Source organism: Pogona vitticeps, chromosome 3 (assembly GCF_051106095.1).
Source record: "Pogona vitticeps strain Pit_001003342236 chromosome 3, PviZW2.1, whole genome shotgun sequence".
In the NCBI taxonomy this organism is placed as follows: domain Eukaryota; kingdom Metazoa; phylum Chordata; class Lepidosauria; order Squamata; family Agamidae; genus Pogona; species Pogona vitticeps.
The window spans coordinates 46,330,251-46,349,126 of record NC_135785.1 but is presented as its reverse complement, the minus strand read 5'-3'; the positions used below and the strand labels follow the sequence as shown (position 1 = coordinate 46,349,126).

Genomic DNA, 18,876 nt, shown 5'->3' with positions numbered 1-18,876 from the left:
GAAAACATGTAACTTATCCAGAAGTCACAGGATTCTTTGAACAAAGCTATAAGTACAGCTGCTTAAATATATGAAATAGGATCTAAGCTGTAAGTATATGCTCAAGTAAAAAAATACAAGGTCAAAAGCACAATAAAATACCAAAAAGAATTGCACTGTAAAATACAAGAGCATGTAACCCGAAAGGATAGAGAATGTATCTCTAAAATACATCAAAGTACTTAAGAACAAAATGGTAAGAAGGAAAAAGCAGTGTAAGGCAAGAAAAAGTATTTCAGCTTCAAAAGTAAAAAATATATAAAGTAAAAAAGCATTATTTAGCCCTAAACATGTTTAGACATACATCGAATCACTGCATACTGTTCTCACCAAGATCACCAGAGTACAGTTAAATGTTTTAAATAAAATCCATGGTTGACATTCCAATGCTGTTTATGATATGCAGTCTGTTATTTTGACCCTTACATGTCCTTTGTCCTCTGTGGTGTGAGAAATCACTAGTTATAGATATTTTCTAATATCTCTAAGCAATGGTTCTTGCCTGTTAGCAGTGGCTTTGTGTATCTCCTTGTTGTTGCTTATAAGCAGAACAAAAGCAGTACTTATGCCACTTCCCTGCTAGCAAGCACTAAATAGCTGTATTTACATTAATTGTCCATCAGATGTCAGTGTTTACTGCTTTCATATCTCTGGTGTATGGATGGCAAAACAAAATAGGCGATTGGCTAAAAATGGGTATACTTGCTAGACTGGATTGTAGTAAACAATGTTTTCATGTCACAAGTTTAAAAGTACTATACTTTTATGGCTATTTTTAGGGCATTTCCTATACCCTCTATAATTGTTCTGAGATTCTTGTACAGACAAGGTAGCAAGCCTTGATACCTTCACCTTGAGAAAAAGCACTGAAACCTGACGGAGCCACTGGAAAAGGGTTCAGAGAGATGCTTCTTTTAATTTGCAAGAGCTGAGCTGGGCTATCGACAACAGGACCTTTTGTAAGTCACTAATGCATAGGGGTGCCATAAGCCAGAAGTGACTTGATGTCCAATGACAATAACAGATTTAATTCTTATTCTCAAGCCAGTGGTTTCACTGCATTGTGATTTGTGTGATGTGGTTGTGCAAATGTAATAGGCCCTCATTGGATGATGTCTATAACATTATTCAGAAATTGTTGTTTTAAAATCCTCCCGCTGCCTGTGGCATTTTGAGAAATTGCAAGGAGAACAAACCTATCAATTCTACAGGGAATCAACCCTGAGTGCTCACTGGAAGGACAGATCCTGAAGCTGAGGCTCCAGTACTTTGGCCATCTCATGAGGAGAGAAGACTCCCTGGAAAAGACCCTGATGTTGGGAAAGTGTGGAGGCAAGAGGAGAAGGGGACGACAGAGGATGAGATGGTTGGACAGTGTCACTGAAACTACCAACATGTATTTGATCAAACTCCGGGAGGCAGTGGAAGATAGGAGGGCCTGGCATGCTCTGGTCCATGGGGTCACGAAGAGTCGGACACTACTAAACAACAGCGATTAATAATATTAACATAATGGCCTTTATTGTTCAATAACAGAAATGTACCCTAGATAGCTCTGTAAAATATTAAAGAGCCAGTGCTCCCCGACCTCCATAATGGTGGATGTTATCATAATGGATAAGGCCAGGGGTTCCCAGAGTATGGAGAGATTAATCTTTGAACAGAGTTAAAAGTAACTTCTATTGTGTGTGTCTGTGTGTGTGTGTGTGTGTGGCATAAGAAATCTTCAGGATACCACCAATCTATTCACTTCTTATATTAGTAACATCTTTAAAGATTTTCTTCCTATCAAGCTTTCATTTGGGAGACAGATGTTTCCAAATTGTAACTCGGGTTCTACTGAGTATTATAAAATGTAAAAACTCCTAATTTGATTTTATTGGAATCAGTCAACCAGGTTTATTCTGAGACATCTATTCACTTCCTTCCACAGTTTGAGAAAGTCTTTTGTAAGTAGTAGGGCAGTACATTCTAAACAGGTTTTCCACTAGTGTATTACTTCCAATGGTAACATTCTTCTTGTCTTTTTCGTTCATGAAGTTCCACAAATGCAAAGCATAGGAAGTATTGAACTGTGGTATTGGGTCCCACACCTCATAATATGCTGTCCAGTTTTTGTAATGGATGGGATAGAAACGCTGGGGGTTCAAGAAGGAAATGTTGTGACATTTTTGATCCTCTGTATCCTTAAAATCAATAAGATCACACAGCCTTTTTAGCACCCTTGTTATTAAAAAAGGTCCCTGATTTCCCCAGATCGCTCCATCGTAGTTCCGAACAAAATCTTCCATGCAATCCCAAAGGAATGAATGATGCTGCTGAAAACTGAAGATCCCATTGCTGGAAAATTGGGAAGACTGGGCTGCCAAGAAGTTGCTCACTGGGATGGGTCTGATAGAAATTACATCTGTGTCCATATAAATTCCACCATATTTCCACACCATTGCAAGCCTGATAGCATCTGATATGATATAGATCCAGTCCTTCTCCAGTGTTGCATTGACCTGTAGGTTTAAAAATGGATACAGAATCAAACAACTTCCAGCAACTAAAGAAATCCCATTATTTCTTCCTTCCAATATTTGCAGCACTTGCATTTTCGGCTAAGGAACACAAAGCCTGTAAAACAACTCAGTATAGGAGGCCTACGCCTACATGGGCATTTCTCACCAGCAAAGGCTGGAGCCTTCTTTCCACAAACACACCTGAGCAAGTGTGGGTCCTGAGCCAATTTGTTGGAAACCCCAGAACTAAAATTGTGCTTTTCACCGAAACTCTCTACATCTGTTCTTCTGAAATGCAAATGTTTTACCCTTGAAAAGGGGACAAATATCCTTGAAAATTTCATCCAATTCTGTCATGAAATCATTGCCAGCTCTCTTTCACAAAAATATAAAGTTGCACAGCACACACTGACAACTGCACGCATCCATTTCTTTGCAATGTGGCAGACATAGTTTCCACCTAAAGAGCTGCTGGATGTGAAGGCATCGTTATATTTTGATGAAGGGAGAAGAGGCCTATGTTTGGACCTGAGTTTAAACAGAGGGGCTTCCAAATCAAGCCAAGCTAAACTGAGCCACTTCATGGATGCATGAATGGGGGGTCTGATCCAAATATTGTGGTTGCTTCACACCCCATTCTTAATCCATCTATACCAAAGGCAATCTTTTATTTCTCGAGAGACTATGGTAACGTGCTCTGTATTTAGGACTTGGAACAGTGTCTAGTGTGGCTGAGAAGGCCAATGCGAGAGTGACAATCCCTTCCACACTGAAGACAAATACAATCTGTCCCCTGTCCAGCTCCCTGATTTTTCGTGACTGCCTCTTTGCCTCGGCCTGCTGGACAAAATTCTCTTCAAATTGGGAGAGACCGTGATGCGCCGCTTGCCTCCAGGCTGAACACTTGGATTTCCCATTTGTTGAGGTCCATTCCTAAGGCCTTCAGTTCCCCCTTGCAGATATCCTTGTATCGCAGCTGTGGTCTCCCTCTGGGGTGATTTCCCTGCACTAATTCTCCATACAGGAGATCTTTTGGAATCCGACCATCAGCCATTCTCACAACATGCCCAAGCCAATGTAGATGTTTCCAGGTAAAAGCAAAAGCAAAGCATGCTGCTTATATACCGCCCCATAGTGCTTCAAGCACTCTCTGAGCAGTTTACAAGTTAATTATGCAGGCTACACATTGCCCCCCCCCAGCAAGCTGAGTACTCATTTTACCGACCTTGGAAGGATAGAAGGCTGAGTTAACCTTGAGCCGGCTACCTGGGATTGAACCCCAGGTTGTGAGCACAGTTTTGGCTGCAGTACAGCGGTTTAACCACTGTGCCACGAGGCTCTGTAATGCCACATTTAGATTTCTATAGGTGTGAAATTCCCAGAATGAAGATCCAAAAAAATAAATAAATCTGAATGGCACATTCATTCTCTTATGCACGGTAATCACCAGTCCTGTGTATGAACCAGACCTTGAGAAAGTTACTTTTTTCAACTATAACTGTCAGAATCTCCCAATTAGCAAAGCTACTGACTATGATGGCTGAAAAATTCTGGAAGTTATAGGGGGGAAAAAGTAATTTACTGAAGTCCCAGTATGAAGATCCAGCAGGTGAATTGTTTTTAAAATATTACTTAAAATAATTTTACCTCACCTTTCTCCTTCAGACAGTTTTTTCCTTAATGAGGTTTTAGGAGAGGTTTTCAAATGAGATTGTTTACATTCTGTTACTTCTAATTATAGTTTAGTAATGCTTTACCTAGCATTTTAAATATAATGTTATTAATTTGTTTAATATTTGAATCATTCACTGTTTTTTAGCTTTAACGTTGTATTTCAATGATGTAAGCTGCCTTAGTCATTTCTTAGCAGAAAAGTGAGGTAAATATATTTTAAATAAATGAATAAATATGAAAGGATATCTGAAGCAGCATTTGAGACCTCTTGTAAAAGTTTTACCTGCACTAAACTGTCTATTTTCATTAAATGTAGGTATAAATAAAGTGTCAGCTTTTTTTGTAAGGAAAAAATTGATAGGAAACAGCATCTGTTGTTTTCCACTAACAACAGACGCAGCAAGAAACATTCCACAATCTCAAATCAATATTTGTCCAAAAAACTTCGTAACTAATTTTGTCCATTTCTCTCATCTGTGGGGGAAAGAAAAGCCAGCACACTTTCTCTCTTACCTGAAGATACCATGAAAGTAGAGGAGTGTCTTGGAACAAAGTTTCCATGTGAAGGGGAAAAAGGAAAACATTCTTCATAGCAGATAAAAAGGAGAGAGAGGACCATGAAGAACTGACACTCCCCATTGTGTGATTGTCCAAGCCTTTCATAAAGAAAATGACAGGCCTCTCTGAATAGATTCTAGCAGCAGATTCCACAGAACATAAAACCAGAGGACGAGGCTGCAGATTTTCAGTGGTCTCCAGAAAGATGATGCTTCTATCCTGGATCATGACATCTTTTGGTGTCAACAACTGTTTGGAGGCAGGTTTGCAGGAGAAGAGGCAACTATGTTCCTGAGACAGTTCATAAAATACTCCAAATGAAAATACAAAGAAGATACACAGGCACACCTGGATTTCCTTCAGCATTTTGACTGTTCCTTCAACCTGTGATTTAATAAAAACACAAATGTTAGGAATGCTATTTCTGTCTCTCTCTTATTTGTTATGCTCTTTCCATTCAAAATATCCAGGTGTAAGCATTTGTTTGTTTATTTGTTTGTTTGTTTGAAATATTTATATGCTGCCTTTCTCCTAAAGGATCCGAAGCAGCCTTCAGTATTAAACAAAACAAAGTTAAAAGCTAAATTAATAAATTATTACAATATTAAAAAGGAATTAAATGGACATCATGTTAAAATTTATAAAAAAAGAGCAATACATTGTAACTCCCATATCTGCAGGATCAGTATCCACTGATTCACTCATCCACAGTATGAAAATATTAAAAATAAAGAAAAATCCTAGAAATATCTATTTCTAAAGATGATGTTACCAGAACTGGTCACTAGAGGGAGACAGAGATAAGTTATGTATAATGTTTGCTAGAGAAATACATATCTTTCTTTTTTCCAATTTAATTTTGAAATTTTCTAACAGACAATTTAAAAACATAGATATATAGCACAATACACATTTAAACAATAATCATAAAGTGTAAGAATCCCTAAAGGTCAAACAATAATCAAAAACAATCTAAATATAAAAAAAGGAAAAAAACATCTAAGCCTCAGCATAAAAGCAATCTTGTATATTTGAATAATTCTTCTGGTGAGATCCTATTCATGACATCCCATTTTTAAATTCATTTTCTGTTCCTTTAGTGCGGGATTTTTAATTTCCACCAATTATAAAATAAATTCCAACTTAAATAAAAAATATTATTCTTCTTGTCCCTTTAACCTCTTAATTTATCTATTTCTGCACTTTCTAATTTTTTTAAATGATCATATCATCATTTGGTGGATTTTCATCTTTCCAAACCTGTGCCCATAATAGCCGAACTGCTGTCAAAACATGTAGTATTAAATAGTAGCTTTGTATATCTACACTACTCTTAGTGGCCTTCATAGACCTTACAAAAGCATTTGACTTGGTTAGCAGGGATGGTCTTTTCAAAATACTTCCCAAGATTGGATGTCCACCTCGTCTCCTTAACATCATCAGGTCCTTCCACGATGGAATGAAAGGCACTGTAGTTTTTGACGGCTCAACATCAGATCCCTTTGACATCCAAAGCGGAGTGAAACAGGGCTGTGTCCTCACCAACACTTTTTGGGATCTTTTTTGCTGTCATGCTGAAGCATGCCTTTGGAACTGCAGAAGGTGTCTATCTCCGGACTAGATCAGATGGAAAGCTCCTTAATCTCTCTAGATTGAGAGCGAAGACCAAAGTCCAACTGAAATGCATGCGGGACTTCCTCTTTGCAGACGATGCAGCCATTGTTGCCCACTCTGCTGAAGACCTCCAACAACTCATGAATCGTTTCAGCAAGGCCTGCCAAGACTTTGGACTAACAATCAGCCTGAAGAAAACACAAGTCATGGGCCAGGGTGTGGACTCACCTCCCTCTATTACCATCTCCACACAAGAATTGGAGGTTGTTCATGACTTTGTGTACCTTGGCTCAACCATCTCTGACACCCTCTCTCTAGATGTCGAGCTGGATAAACGCATTGGGAAAGCAGCCACCATGTTCTCTAGACTCACAAAGAGAGTATGGCTCAATAAGAAACTGACAACACATACCAAGATCCAGGTCTATAGAGCCTGTGTCCTGAGCACACTCCTGTACTGCAGCGAGTCCTGGACCCTTTGTGCCCGGCAGGAGAGGAAGCTGAACACCTTCCATATACGTTGCCTCCGACGGATTTTTGGTATCACCTGGCAGGACAGAGTTCCAAATAGAGTAGTCCTAGAACGAGCTGGAATTTTCAGCATGCATACATTACTGAAACAGCGACGTCTACGCTGGCTTGGGCACGTTGTGAGAATGGCTGATGGTCGGATTCCAAAGGATCTCCTATATGGAGAATTAGTGCAGGGAAATCGCCCCAGAGGGAGACCACAGCTGCGATACAAGGATATCTGCAAGCGGGATCTGAAGGCCTTAGGAATAGACCTCAACAGATGGGAAACTCTGACATCTGATTGTTCAGCCTGGAGGCAGGCAGTACATCACGGCCTCTCCCAATTTGAAGAGACCCTTGTCCAGCAGGCCGAGGCAAAGAGGAAGTCACAAAGGAAGCAAAACCAGGGAGCTGGACAGGGGACGGATTGGATTTGTCTTCAGTGTGGAAGAGATTGTAACTCTCGAATTGGCCTCCTCAGCCACACTAGACGCTGTTCCAAGTCCTCCATACAGAGCACGCTACCATAGTCTTTCGAGACTGAAGGATGCCTACTACTATGTATATCTACAGCATTTGGTAGTAATCCTAACAAAAATATTTCCAGTTTAAATTCTCTTTCCTATTTTGACATTTGCTTAATCCACATGTGCATTTTAGCCCAATAATTTTTTGCTTTATCACAAGTCCACCATACATGGTAATAACTTCCTTCATGATTTTTAAATTTCCATCACTTGTTTGGGAACATTTTTGTAAGTCTAGCTGGTGAAAAGTGTCATCTATAAAACATTTTATATAATTTTTGTTTGTAAGAAGTCGCTAATGTTAATTTATAATTTACCTGTGATTGGAATTTGCATGTAGAAAAGATTCTGGGAAGGTCATATTGAACTGTATAGAAAGTGTCTCATCATTTGTACCTATCCTGGCATTGCAATCCCCAGAGACTATTATAGAAGCATCAGGATACAATAGTATTAAATGATCAATATAGTCCTCTAAGTTACCTCACAATTCATCTGTCATCAAACGAGATTGTTGCAGGAATATGAACATTGATAAACAGTAACAAACATGTGGTAATCTTCAGAATCAAGGCAGAAGCTATGCTGTTGGAAAAATTCTATGCCACTACTGTTGCCTATAGTGTTGTTGATATGAGAGTAGTTTAAATAAGGGTTTAAAATTCATACTTTTTTTTTGGATGTTTGTTTCTGAGCATCCTTTATCTTCACATGTTTGGGCTTGGCCTTTGCTGATTGTAGGGCAGATGACTTTCCACTGATCTTTGTGGGATCCTTTCCTGGAGGATGATGCTTTGTACTTGAAGGGTTCGTTGCAGACAAAGGATTTAGAGAGTCTGCTGTAGGTGGTGAAGTGGCAATAAGATTTCCCTGAACATCTGTCTGACAACCTACACATAGAAATAACTCTTCTAGTGAAAGCTTGTCAATTCTGTCAATAGTTTTTGGAGACAGATTATAATAGTTCATCTTATCAGACACACACCGTGGATGTTCAGCCTGAATTGGATCAACTGGTCTACTGCATTCTTTGCAAGATGCATCTTATTTTCCATCATGTGACCTGCTATAGTGGTCACAGATTGATTTAATTACTTTAATATATCTCTAATTTCTGATTTAAAAAGCCCTGTATTCTACAGCTGCCTGGTTCCTTTGATGGAGTTGCTTTATCACAGTCCAAGGAGACTAGCTTACAAGATTGAGAAGAATCATGCTCCCCCGTTATTGGTGTAGTGTCTTTAGTTTCTGGTGTCTCAACATTTATACAGTTCAGCTTCTGTTCTCTAAGGGTCCCAGACTCGTTTGGCAACGTCAGACCATCAGGTCCCAAAACCAGATCTGATGCAAAATCTGACAGTCTTAACTTGCCAAAATTTTGATTCACTGTGCTACTTAGCAGGCTACCTATTGATTGGCTACTTTCCAGTATCTGACCATTTGTCAAAAGGCTGTCAGATAAGTCAATATGAGGAGTAACAGAATTCTCCATGTTGTTTGTTAAGGGCTTCAGAGAACTAACAAAGTCAGTCTTGGTTTGCTTCAGTTTCCTCGGAGCCTCAGGGTAGACTTTAACATGATGTTTGGCACTATATGTGCTAAAGTTCCTAAGGGGAGTAGAAGGCTTGGAAACACTGTGGTCACATTGCTGGGCCTGCCATGTTTTAGAGGGCTGATCACCTCCACCTGTCCTTGTTGCTGTTGTTTAGTCATTAAGTCGTGTCCGACTCTTCATGACCCCATGGACCAGAGCACGCCAGGCCCTCCTGTCTTCCACTGTGTCCTGGAGTTGAGTCAAATTCCTTTTGGTAGCTTCAATGACACTGTCCAACCATCTCTGTCATCCCCTTCTCCTCTTGCCTTCACATTTTCCCAATATCAGGGTCTTTTCCAGGGAGTCTTCTCTTCTCATGAGATGGCCAAAGTATTGGAGCCTCAGCTTCAGGATCTGTCCTTCCAGTGATCACCTTGATTTCTTTTAGAATGGCTAGGTTTGTTCTCCTTGCAGTCCAGGGGACTCTTAAGAGCCTCCTCCAGCACCACAATTTGAAAGCATAAATTCTTCAGCGGTCAGCCTTCTTTATCGTCCAGCTCTCACTTCCCTACATCGCTACTGGAAAAAACATAGCTTTGACTATGCGGACCTTTGTCAGCAAGATGATGCAAAAGTGCAAAACCAGTTCTCTCACATGATAGGGAAACACTATCCAGCAAAAACAGGAGTGTTCTTTCTCTCCTCCTCTGTTCAGATTCTTGTTGTGCTCAACGTTTAAATGTTTAAAGTGGAGAGCAGTAATAACCAACAACAGTAATACAGTAATAGTGGCCAGTAGAGTTGAAGACCTCTCTGGCTTATCAGAAAAGCTCTCTTTGTTTGACTGTGTTGTTCTGTTACTCATGGAGAAGTAGCTCCTCTTTCTTTTTCCCACTGAATTTCAGCTAATTCTGGTAATCGTTTTCCTTTCTTCAAAGGCCAGAAATATTTATTTTCCTTTATTTATTTGTTCCTTTATCTTCATAGGCATAAACAGAGTTAACAAAGCCACTGATATGAGCCGGATTATTTAGAGTGGTCACAATTGACTAGATAGGCGGGGTATAAATGAAATAAATAAATAAATAAATAAATAAATAAATAAATAAATAAATAAATCAATAAATCAATCAATCAATCAATAAATAAATAAATAAATAAATAAATATCCACAGGATAGAGTCTCTGGCTTCTCTATCTATAGTCCTCCCTTTCTTCCAAATGGGCTGGTTCAAAGACTTTGAAAGCTATCTAAAACTGAAGGTGTTAAAAGCTAAAACTTTATATCAAAAGGTTAAAAGGACTAAATTAAAACAGAATGAGGAGGCAACCAGAAGAAAATGCTGCTGATGCCCCTTGCTGGAACTGGAACCACCCCAAAAGCACAGGTAAAACAACAGACTACAGTAATGGGTTTTAAAATCACCATGGTCCATCAGTCACTTAAAGTTAAGCCTGCCTGAGGAGAAAACTCTTTGTCTGCTTGTAGAAAGATGGCAAAAATGGGGTCAGCCTGGCCTCCTGTGGGAGGGAGTTCCAGAGTCAGGGAGCAGCAACAGAGAAGGCCCTCTCCCATGTCCCCACCAAATATACCCATGAGGAATGTGGAACTGAGAGAAAGGCCTCTTCTGATGACCTTAATACCCAGGCAGGCTCATAAAGGGAGGTGCAGTCCTTGAGATAACTTGGGCGCAAACCATTTAGAGTCTTATAGGTTAAAACCAGAACTTTGAATTGTGTCTGGAAACAGATTGGTTCCCTGTAGCCAGCCCCAGCTAACAATCTGGCTGCGACATTGTGGACTTGCTGGCATTTCTGAACACTTTCCAAAGACAACCCCACATAGAGTGTGTTACAGTAAACCAGCCAAGATGTGAGTAAGGCATGTGTCAGTGTGGCCAGATCAGTAGGCAAAGCTGGTGCACTAGTTTTAATTATGCAAACATACTCATTACCTCCACAGAAGCATTCTCCTACAATAAAGACTTTACAACTATGTTTAGAGTAAAGCTGATCTAGAACTTACAAAAAATGTTTTCTTTAGAAAAGATCTTTACTTTTCTCTTTTCTCACTGTAATGTCTCTTATCTTCTGAAATAAGAAACTATTTTGTTTGCAAAATTGTCTCTAAATATTCTCCACTAATTTTGTGACAGGCAGGCAGTATTCCACATTGTCCAGTGACAGAGAAGGATGCATAATAGTAACCAGGCTGCTAATACACAGTTACGCTGCTGCTGCTGCTGCTTTCAGTGGCAAGCAAGCAGGTAAAAAGCTATCATGCAATGAACGAACAAACAGATGGACAAATGGATGGACAGACAGACAGACAGGGTGTTACTGCTAGCACAAACTACTGAAGAATTTTTCTTCTTAGTGAAATGTGCTGAAATGCTACCAAAATTTCTCTGCTCACAAATCGAATCAAGAATTTTGGGAGGCCATTTGTACACAGACAGTGTTTGTATTTGATAAAAGGTTATTGACTGACAGAGCAATCCTATACCTGTGTATTCTAGAAGGAAATCTTAAGGTCAAACTAGACTATACAATTAGAATGTTTTTAGAAGAGATGCTGCCTCAAGTGATGGAAGATGTCTATGTCATAGCACATAACTTTTAACAACTGTGCATCTTGCATGTTTTGTTTTGTAGTTGGTCACTGGAATATCAGCATGAACTTAATCTGAAAGTCTGAATGCAGTGATATATATCTTTGAGGAAATCCCAGTGTACACAATTATTTCTTGCAATGTATAGCCTGTCATCCTTTGTTTTCACTGGAGTTTATGTCCTGATAGGTGCACAGTGAATTATAACCTGAGTTGTAAAGGTGTTCTCTCTTTTTAAAGCTTTAGAATACTCAATGGGTACAAAGTCCTCAACATTTCCATGAGACATTTTCACAGACCATACCAAAAGATTTGACATTTAGCAAAATCCTGAAAAAAAAAACGCAAATCCACAGAAGAGGATTAGCACAGGCACTCCAGTATCCATCAGTAATACATATGGGAAATACATAACAATAACAATAAAAAAGATTCTCCTTCTCACCCTCATTTCCTAGCAAAAAAATATTTCACCAAACAGGATTTTTGTTTGTTTTTTGGTAAGCTACTCCGAGGCCAAACAATGCATTCTTTTCATATTTGTTGTTGAGGATGCAGTTGCTGCTTCTGAAGTCATTATTTTCCACTGAACATCAAGAAAGCAAATTCCTGTTAGGATAGATTCTTTTAACTTCACCCCACTTCACAAAGTGCCCTTCTCTTCCATGTCAGATGAGAAGATGGCAGCCAAAAAATATTCTCTGGAAGCTATATTGTCTTGGCTGATTATAAATAACTGTACCATAATATGGGAGCGTGCATGAGCTATAGAAGATAAGTGTGTTATTCTGGGGCAGCAAAACAAGAGATAGAATAGACTTCTTTCATTGTTCAAAGATAAAAACAAAATGAACATTTAGTCCTGCTCTTGGCTTGGGGAGGGGAGTCAGAAAAAAATGGTAGAGTTGCCCTTAAGAAAAATGAGTGCAATAAAGCTGATGGTAACTGAGCAGTGGTAGGTGATGCTCTGGGTCAGTGTCTCATTATACTGAGTCTTCCAAAAAGGTAAATTTCCAAGCTCTATAGGAGAAAATGGACATTCCTTTATCTCAAATTCTGATTCACAGCAATTATATGTGCCAGCTTACCCAACACTGGTGGCCTGAAGAAGCAATAAATCATGAATCTGATGTCTGGTCCAGCAGATGCTTGCAGTTCTTCAGAAAAGCTAAATCGGCAGAGAATTCTAGGGAAGTGTCGCAGCTCAGATTCCAATCCATTAGCATCTTGGCTATTGCTTCATATTTTGGTTCTTCCCCCCAGATCTTCATGAAATGGGATCCTCACTGAATTTGACTGCATTCTTTCCAAACGCATTTGGCTGATGCAAATTACGAGGCTACATCCTTTCCTTGCTGGTACCTTAGAACATCTGCTAGTTCTAAAACAACAAGTGACATTTGCTCTATCCTTTCCATAGCATTTGTAATTTGCACAGAGAAGAATCTCATGACACTGAAATATCTGGAGCTGATCTAGCTGTTCCTGCACAATTATTTGTTCACTAGCGTGGAATGGAGTTTTCAAGTCTCTCCTTTGCATAAGGTGCGTGTTTTGACGCTGGCTGCTTAATAAATATTACCTTTGCTGCTTAGCTGCAGCATTTCCTGCTAGGAACTTCCAGCTACAGCACTTTTGCCAATGGTGCTGGAGCCATTTCAAGTAATTTCTTGTAGCTTTTTTTTGCAAACTGTAAGCATCATGAATAATTTAATAATTGAGCAAGCATCTGATTGTCATTGCAGGATGATTCTGGAGAAGGTTAGGCAAATGGTCTGTTCCCAGGGCATGCTTGGATCCCTTTGCAGTTGAACCCCCCCCCCCCATTCCACTTGATATTAACTAGTATATCTCATGATCAGGACACTAAAAACAAAAACAGAATCTCTTGTTTTCTAATGCATGTATGTGAGTGCAGAACATCTGTTTTTAGGGAGTGTAAAAACGGTGTCTGGTTTGGATAGTTATCTTGGGTGAACCCCTCCAAAATTAAAATCTGGATTATGAGACCAAGGGAAGATTGCAGTTTTTTTGCTGAAAGGTACCATTGAATAGGCAAGTGGGAGAATGAACAGAAACATATGATGTCATATAGGGCAGTGGTCCCTAACCTTGGGCCTCCAGATGTTCTTGGACTTCAGCTCCCAGAAATCCTGGCCAGCAGAGGTGGTGGTGAAGGCTTCTGGGAGTTGTAGTCCAAGAACATATGGAGGCCCAAGGTTGGGGACCACTGATATAGGGAAAGGAGAATGCTGTGCAATTACTAAATACTAAGCAAAGGACTATCACAACTATTCTTGGAATTGCTTCTAAGCCCATCCATATGTAAGTAGTATTATTACATATCTTTATTTCAAGTTGTGTGAAGATGCAGGAAAAATGCTACATGGTCTTATTTCCACTGGAAGAGAACGAACATACAGAATCATGTAGTCAAGTCCAATTCACTGCAGAAAGTCCAGGTTAGAGCTTCCCCAACATATGACAGCCCAGTCTCTGTTTGAAAACCTCCAGAGAAGGAGCTCCACACTATGCTCTGTTATTGGATTCACTGTGGTGGGTTGTGGAGGTAATGGAGGTGGGGTGGGAGAGGCAAAGTTTATTCCAAAATGGTTAGACCTTTCCTTGACTTGAGGGAACTCCCTCTTTCCCCAGCAGTCTACTGTACTTCATCTCATGGAGTTAAGGAAAATCCCAACCAACTAGAATAGTTTTCCTGGAGTGCAAGTAGCTGGAGGGGAGAGAAGGACAGCAGCTTCTGTAAATTTTCCTTTCTTAATTTAATCTGAGGATCGTGGGGAATATGAATGGCTTTTATGTTACTTGGAAGTTGATGGCTTAGCCCAAAGCTAAGATAATGGTGAGTTTCGGTACCAACCTATTTTTTTGTGTATTTTGATGGCATAACACTTTAATCATAAATATAGTACCTGAATGCTTTCTCATTTGGAACATAGTTTATTTTAAGTATATATCAACTTGCTGTCTTGAATACTCCTATAAAGTGAAGAGAATTTGCATGCCTTGTTGATTCTAATGGGTTCCTTAGGTTACATTCATGTATGATGTTAGAAGTTGTAATCTGAGTAAAACTAAATTGGATTGAGCTTCTCTATTTCCTTTTGCCTTTGGATATGTTTTAAGTCAATGAAATCACCCCTTGCCTTCAGCCCCAGGTGAAGGAGGTTAAAATGTAGCATTAGTGAATCATATTCTTACTACACATGCCCTACTTAAACTACCACATGAATGGAATGGATTTCAGTCACACGCTGCCTATTTACCTCTCAAACATTATTTCCTAAATGAGCGATTATCACAACTGAGGTGTTAAGGCTTCTACTGTAGTAAAGAGAAGCAGACAGACATCATTGATCTTCCTACATGTGTATTTTTCTTACGTGTTTTCCAAATGATGTATTTCAAAATAAATGAGAGCTTACCTGTTATTAGGATCCGGTACAACTGCCAATTCTTGTAACTTGATCAGGGCCAGGTATGAACTGAAAAGTTGAAAGAAAATTATTGCTGGACAAAGCTGAAGACAGAAAGATTCTCATAAGTAGTATCCAGGACACACTCTGCCTGGTTTACTTTCTCCTACATCAACTTTTTCTAGAGCTGATATTTACACACTGCCTGCCTGGAGATAAGAAGGAGAAACAAAAGCACTCCATTAAAAAAAAAAGAATGAGAAGACATTAAAGGAAAGAAATACTATACAATATATTGAGAAGAGCTTGCCAGAGGAAAAGTGGAAACAAAAACTTTAAAGTGACAGTGAGCATACAGTGTACCCAGAATAGTGTTATGTTCTTGTAGAAGAATCCCAGACAGGTAAAATATGGACATAAAAGAGGACAGTTTTCTCCAATGGTCTCTGATAAGTGATAAGGTGACTGCAATAATTACCGTGGCATCTCTCTTCTCAGGATTGTAGGGAAGCTGCTTGCCTGTGTTGTGCTGAAGAGGCTCCAGAAGCTTGCAGACAGAGTCTATCCAGAATCACAGTGTAGATTTCAAGCTAATAGATCCATTATTGACATGGTATTCTCCCTCAGACAGTTACAGAAGAAATGCAGGGAACAACAACCACTCTTTGTGGCCTTCATAGATCTCAAAAAGAAGCTGATGGCATACACCAAGATCCAGGCCTATAGAGCCTGTGTCCTGAGCACACTCCTGTACTACAGTGAGTCCTGGACCCTTTGTGCATGGCAGGAGATAAAGCTGAACACGTTCCATATGCGTTGTCTCCAACACATTTTTGGTATCACCTGGCAGGACAAAGTTCCAAATAGAGTGATTCCTAGATCGAGCTGGAATTTTTAGCATGTATACATTACTGAAACAGTGACATCTGTGCTGGCTTGGGCATGTTGTGAGAATGGCTGATGGTTGGATTCAAAAAGATCTCCTGTATGGATAATTAGTGCAGGGAAAGTGCCCCAGAGGGCAACCACAGCTGCGATATAAGGATATATGCAAGCACGATCTGAAGGCCTTGGAAATGGACATCAAGAGATGGACCTGACATCTGAGCATTCAGCCTGGAGGCAGGCAGTGCATCATGGCCTCTCCCAATTTGAAGAGACCCTTGTCCAGCAGGCTGAGGCAAAGAGGCAGTCACGAAAGCAGCAAAATCAGGAACCTAGATGAGGTACAGATTGTATTTGTCTTCAGGGTGGAAGGGATTGTCACTCTTCTCAGCCACACTAGACGCTGTTCCAAGTCCTCCATACAGAGAGCTATAACATAGTCTCTCAAGACTGAAGGATGCCTAATCTAAATCTAAATGTACTGGGATACAATATCAAAAATGATAGAATGATTTCAATAGGAATCCAAGGCAGACCTTTCAACATCACAATAATCCAAGTTTATGCACCAACCACCATTGCTGAGGAGACAGAAATTGAACAATTTTATGAAGATTTACAACACCTTCTAGAACTGACACCGAAGAAGGATGTTCTTCTCATTCTAGGGGACTGGAATGCTAAAGTAGGGAGTCAAGAGATAAAAGGAACAACAGGGAAGTTTGGCCTTGGAGTTCAAAAGGAAGCAGGGTAAAGGTTAATAGAGTTTTGTCAAGAGAACAAGCTGGTCATCACAAACACTCTTTTCCAACAACACAAGAGGCAATCTACACATGGACATCACCAGATGGACAATACTGAAATCAGATTGATTATGTTCTCTGCAGCCAAAGATGGAGAAGCTCTATACAGTCAGCAAAAACAAGACCTGGAGCTGATTGTGGCTCTGATCATCAGCTTCTTATAGCAAAACTCAAGGTTAAACTGAAGAAAGTAGGAAAAACCACTGGGCAGTCAGATATAATCTAAACCAAATCCCTTATGAATGCACAATGGAAGTGAAGAATTGATTTAAGGACTTCCAAAAAATAGCTGAAGATAATAGAAAGGGAAAAACCACAGATATGTTCAAGAAAATTAGAGATATTAAAGGAACATTTTGTGCAAAGATGGGCATGATAAAGGACAAAATTGGTAGGGACCTTACAGAAGCAGAAGACATCAAGAAGAGATGAGAAGAATACACAGAGGAATTATACCAGAAAGATCTGGATGTCCTGAACAACCCAGATAGTGTGGTTGCTGACCTTGAGCCAGACATCCTGGAGAGCGAAGTCAAGTGGGCCTTAGAAAGCATTGCTAACAACAAGGCCAGTCGAGGTGAAGGCATTCCAGTGGAAGTATTTAAAATCTTAAAAGATGACGCTGTTAAGGTGCTACACTCCATATGCCAGCAAGTTTGGAAAACTCAACAGTGGCCAGAGGACTGGAAAAGATCAGTCTACATCCTGATTCCAAAGAAAGGCAGCAAAAAAGAATGCTCCATGCTCCAGGAGGCAATGGAAGACAGGAGGGCCTGGCGTGCTGTGGTGCATGGGGTCATGAACAGTCGGACATGAGTTAACGACTAAACAACAACAACAAATGAACCATCATGTACTACTGTTTTCCTCAGTTCATGCCCGTCTCCACTGCCTACTCATGTGAAAAGAGCATATAGCCTATGGACTAAATATTGTAAGGCATAGTGAGGAACATGGTATAAAGTGTGCAACAAATGCCCTGCTTCTTTCATCTTTAGTGTACTAAGATACTTGTTTCTATGGATGTAATTTTTCTACTGCAGATATCCACATTTAGTGAGCAGATATGAGGTTATGGGGTTTGTTGCCACAAATGGCATCAGAGACAAAGTGAGAAGTGTTCCAAGATGTCAGTAAGGGATTTGTATTTGAAAGAAAAAGGGCCCCATTTGCAATTATTTCTGATTTCTTAAATACAAAGTATTCAGAGTAAGTTAAAAATTATTGAAAATAACCTTTCAGATTTCTTTTTGGGTTTCTTTCCCTGTTTGGGTTTTTATTAGAGCAGCAGACTCAAACTATGTTGCTAAATGTGTGAGATTAGATTTCTGGAATGTATTGAAGCTTTACATGCATCTAGGCATCTAGGCTTCCTAGTTGAAGATGTCTACATTCAGTATGTTGATGTCAAGGGTGCAGCTTGTCCACACACAAAGCATTGGGACAGGACTTGTAAGGAGCCCTAAAGCTCCTTCAGTGCATGCCCAACCCTTCACAGAAGATCTACAATGAATGCAATACAAATCTATAGCTATATCCCTCACTCGATAAGTTTAAACTAAGTAAGAGTACTGGAATGAAGATCCAGGGGTAAATTCTTTATCAGTCGTGAACTCATTGGATGATCATAGAAAAGTGTTGTCTGACTTTCTCCAACCACAACATGAGGGACGACTATGTCAAATAATGCCAAATTTGTTCCTGTGTGAAAAATTCATAGCATTTATAGTTCCTATGAGCAAGAGAAACTTGAGTACTAGTTTATTTAGTTTATTAAAGTTCCACTTAAACCAAATCATAATATTTGATAAAATTGTTTCCATTCAGATTTAACTGCATTCAGCTGAAAACAAAAGGTCTTTGCATTACACTTTATCTTTACCGTAACGGCCAACTAAATAAGCAAGCAACCACACACTAATATACTGATAAGTGTGATGTTATCTGTACCTGCTGCATGAGGAACTTAGCAAAAGAAGGAGAGGTAGATGCTTAGTTTCTTAAGAAATGTGGCTAGCAACAAAATGTTACCCTGTGTAGACTTCTAGCTAGACAAGAATAATCTCTTTCACAAGTCTCCGTTTTATCCCCCATCTACACCATTTTATTTTATTTTCCCTCTCTGTAGACACTCAGCATTCTTTGGCCACTAATAATGCTTTGTCCCAGTGTGCCACCC

General features: G+C 39.6%; 1 protein-coding gene across 1 annotated transcript; it reads right to left on the bottom strand.

Annotated features, from left to right (window-relative positions):
• Positions 1-462: 462 nt before the first annotated feature.
• A4GNT (alpha-1,4-N-acetylglucosaminyltransferase) lies at positions 463-5,924 on the bottom strand. Its single transcript, XM_020815931.3, has 2 exons — positions 4,731-5,924; positions 463-2,543 (listed from the first exon to the last, which is right to left on the bottom strand). Exons 1-2 carry the CDS (start codon positions 5,139-5,141, stop codon positions 1,953-1,955), a joined length of 1,002 nt encoding a protein of 333 aa, XP_020671590.3. The 5' UTR covers positions 5,142-5,924; the 3' UTR covers positions 463-1,952.
• Positions 5,925-18,876: the final 12,952 nt, after the last annotated feature.

Excerpts from the sequence above, each read along its gene's own strand:
- A4GNT (XM_020815931.3), bottom strand. The coding sequence starts at position 5,141 with ATGCTGAAGGAAATCCAGGTGTGCCTGTGTATCTTCTTTGTATTTTCA. Across the intron at positions 2,544-4,730 it reads TACTTTCATGGTATCTTCAG|GTCAATGCAACACTGGAGAA; the intron begins GTAAGAGAGAAA and ends TTAAACCTACAG.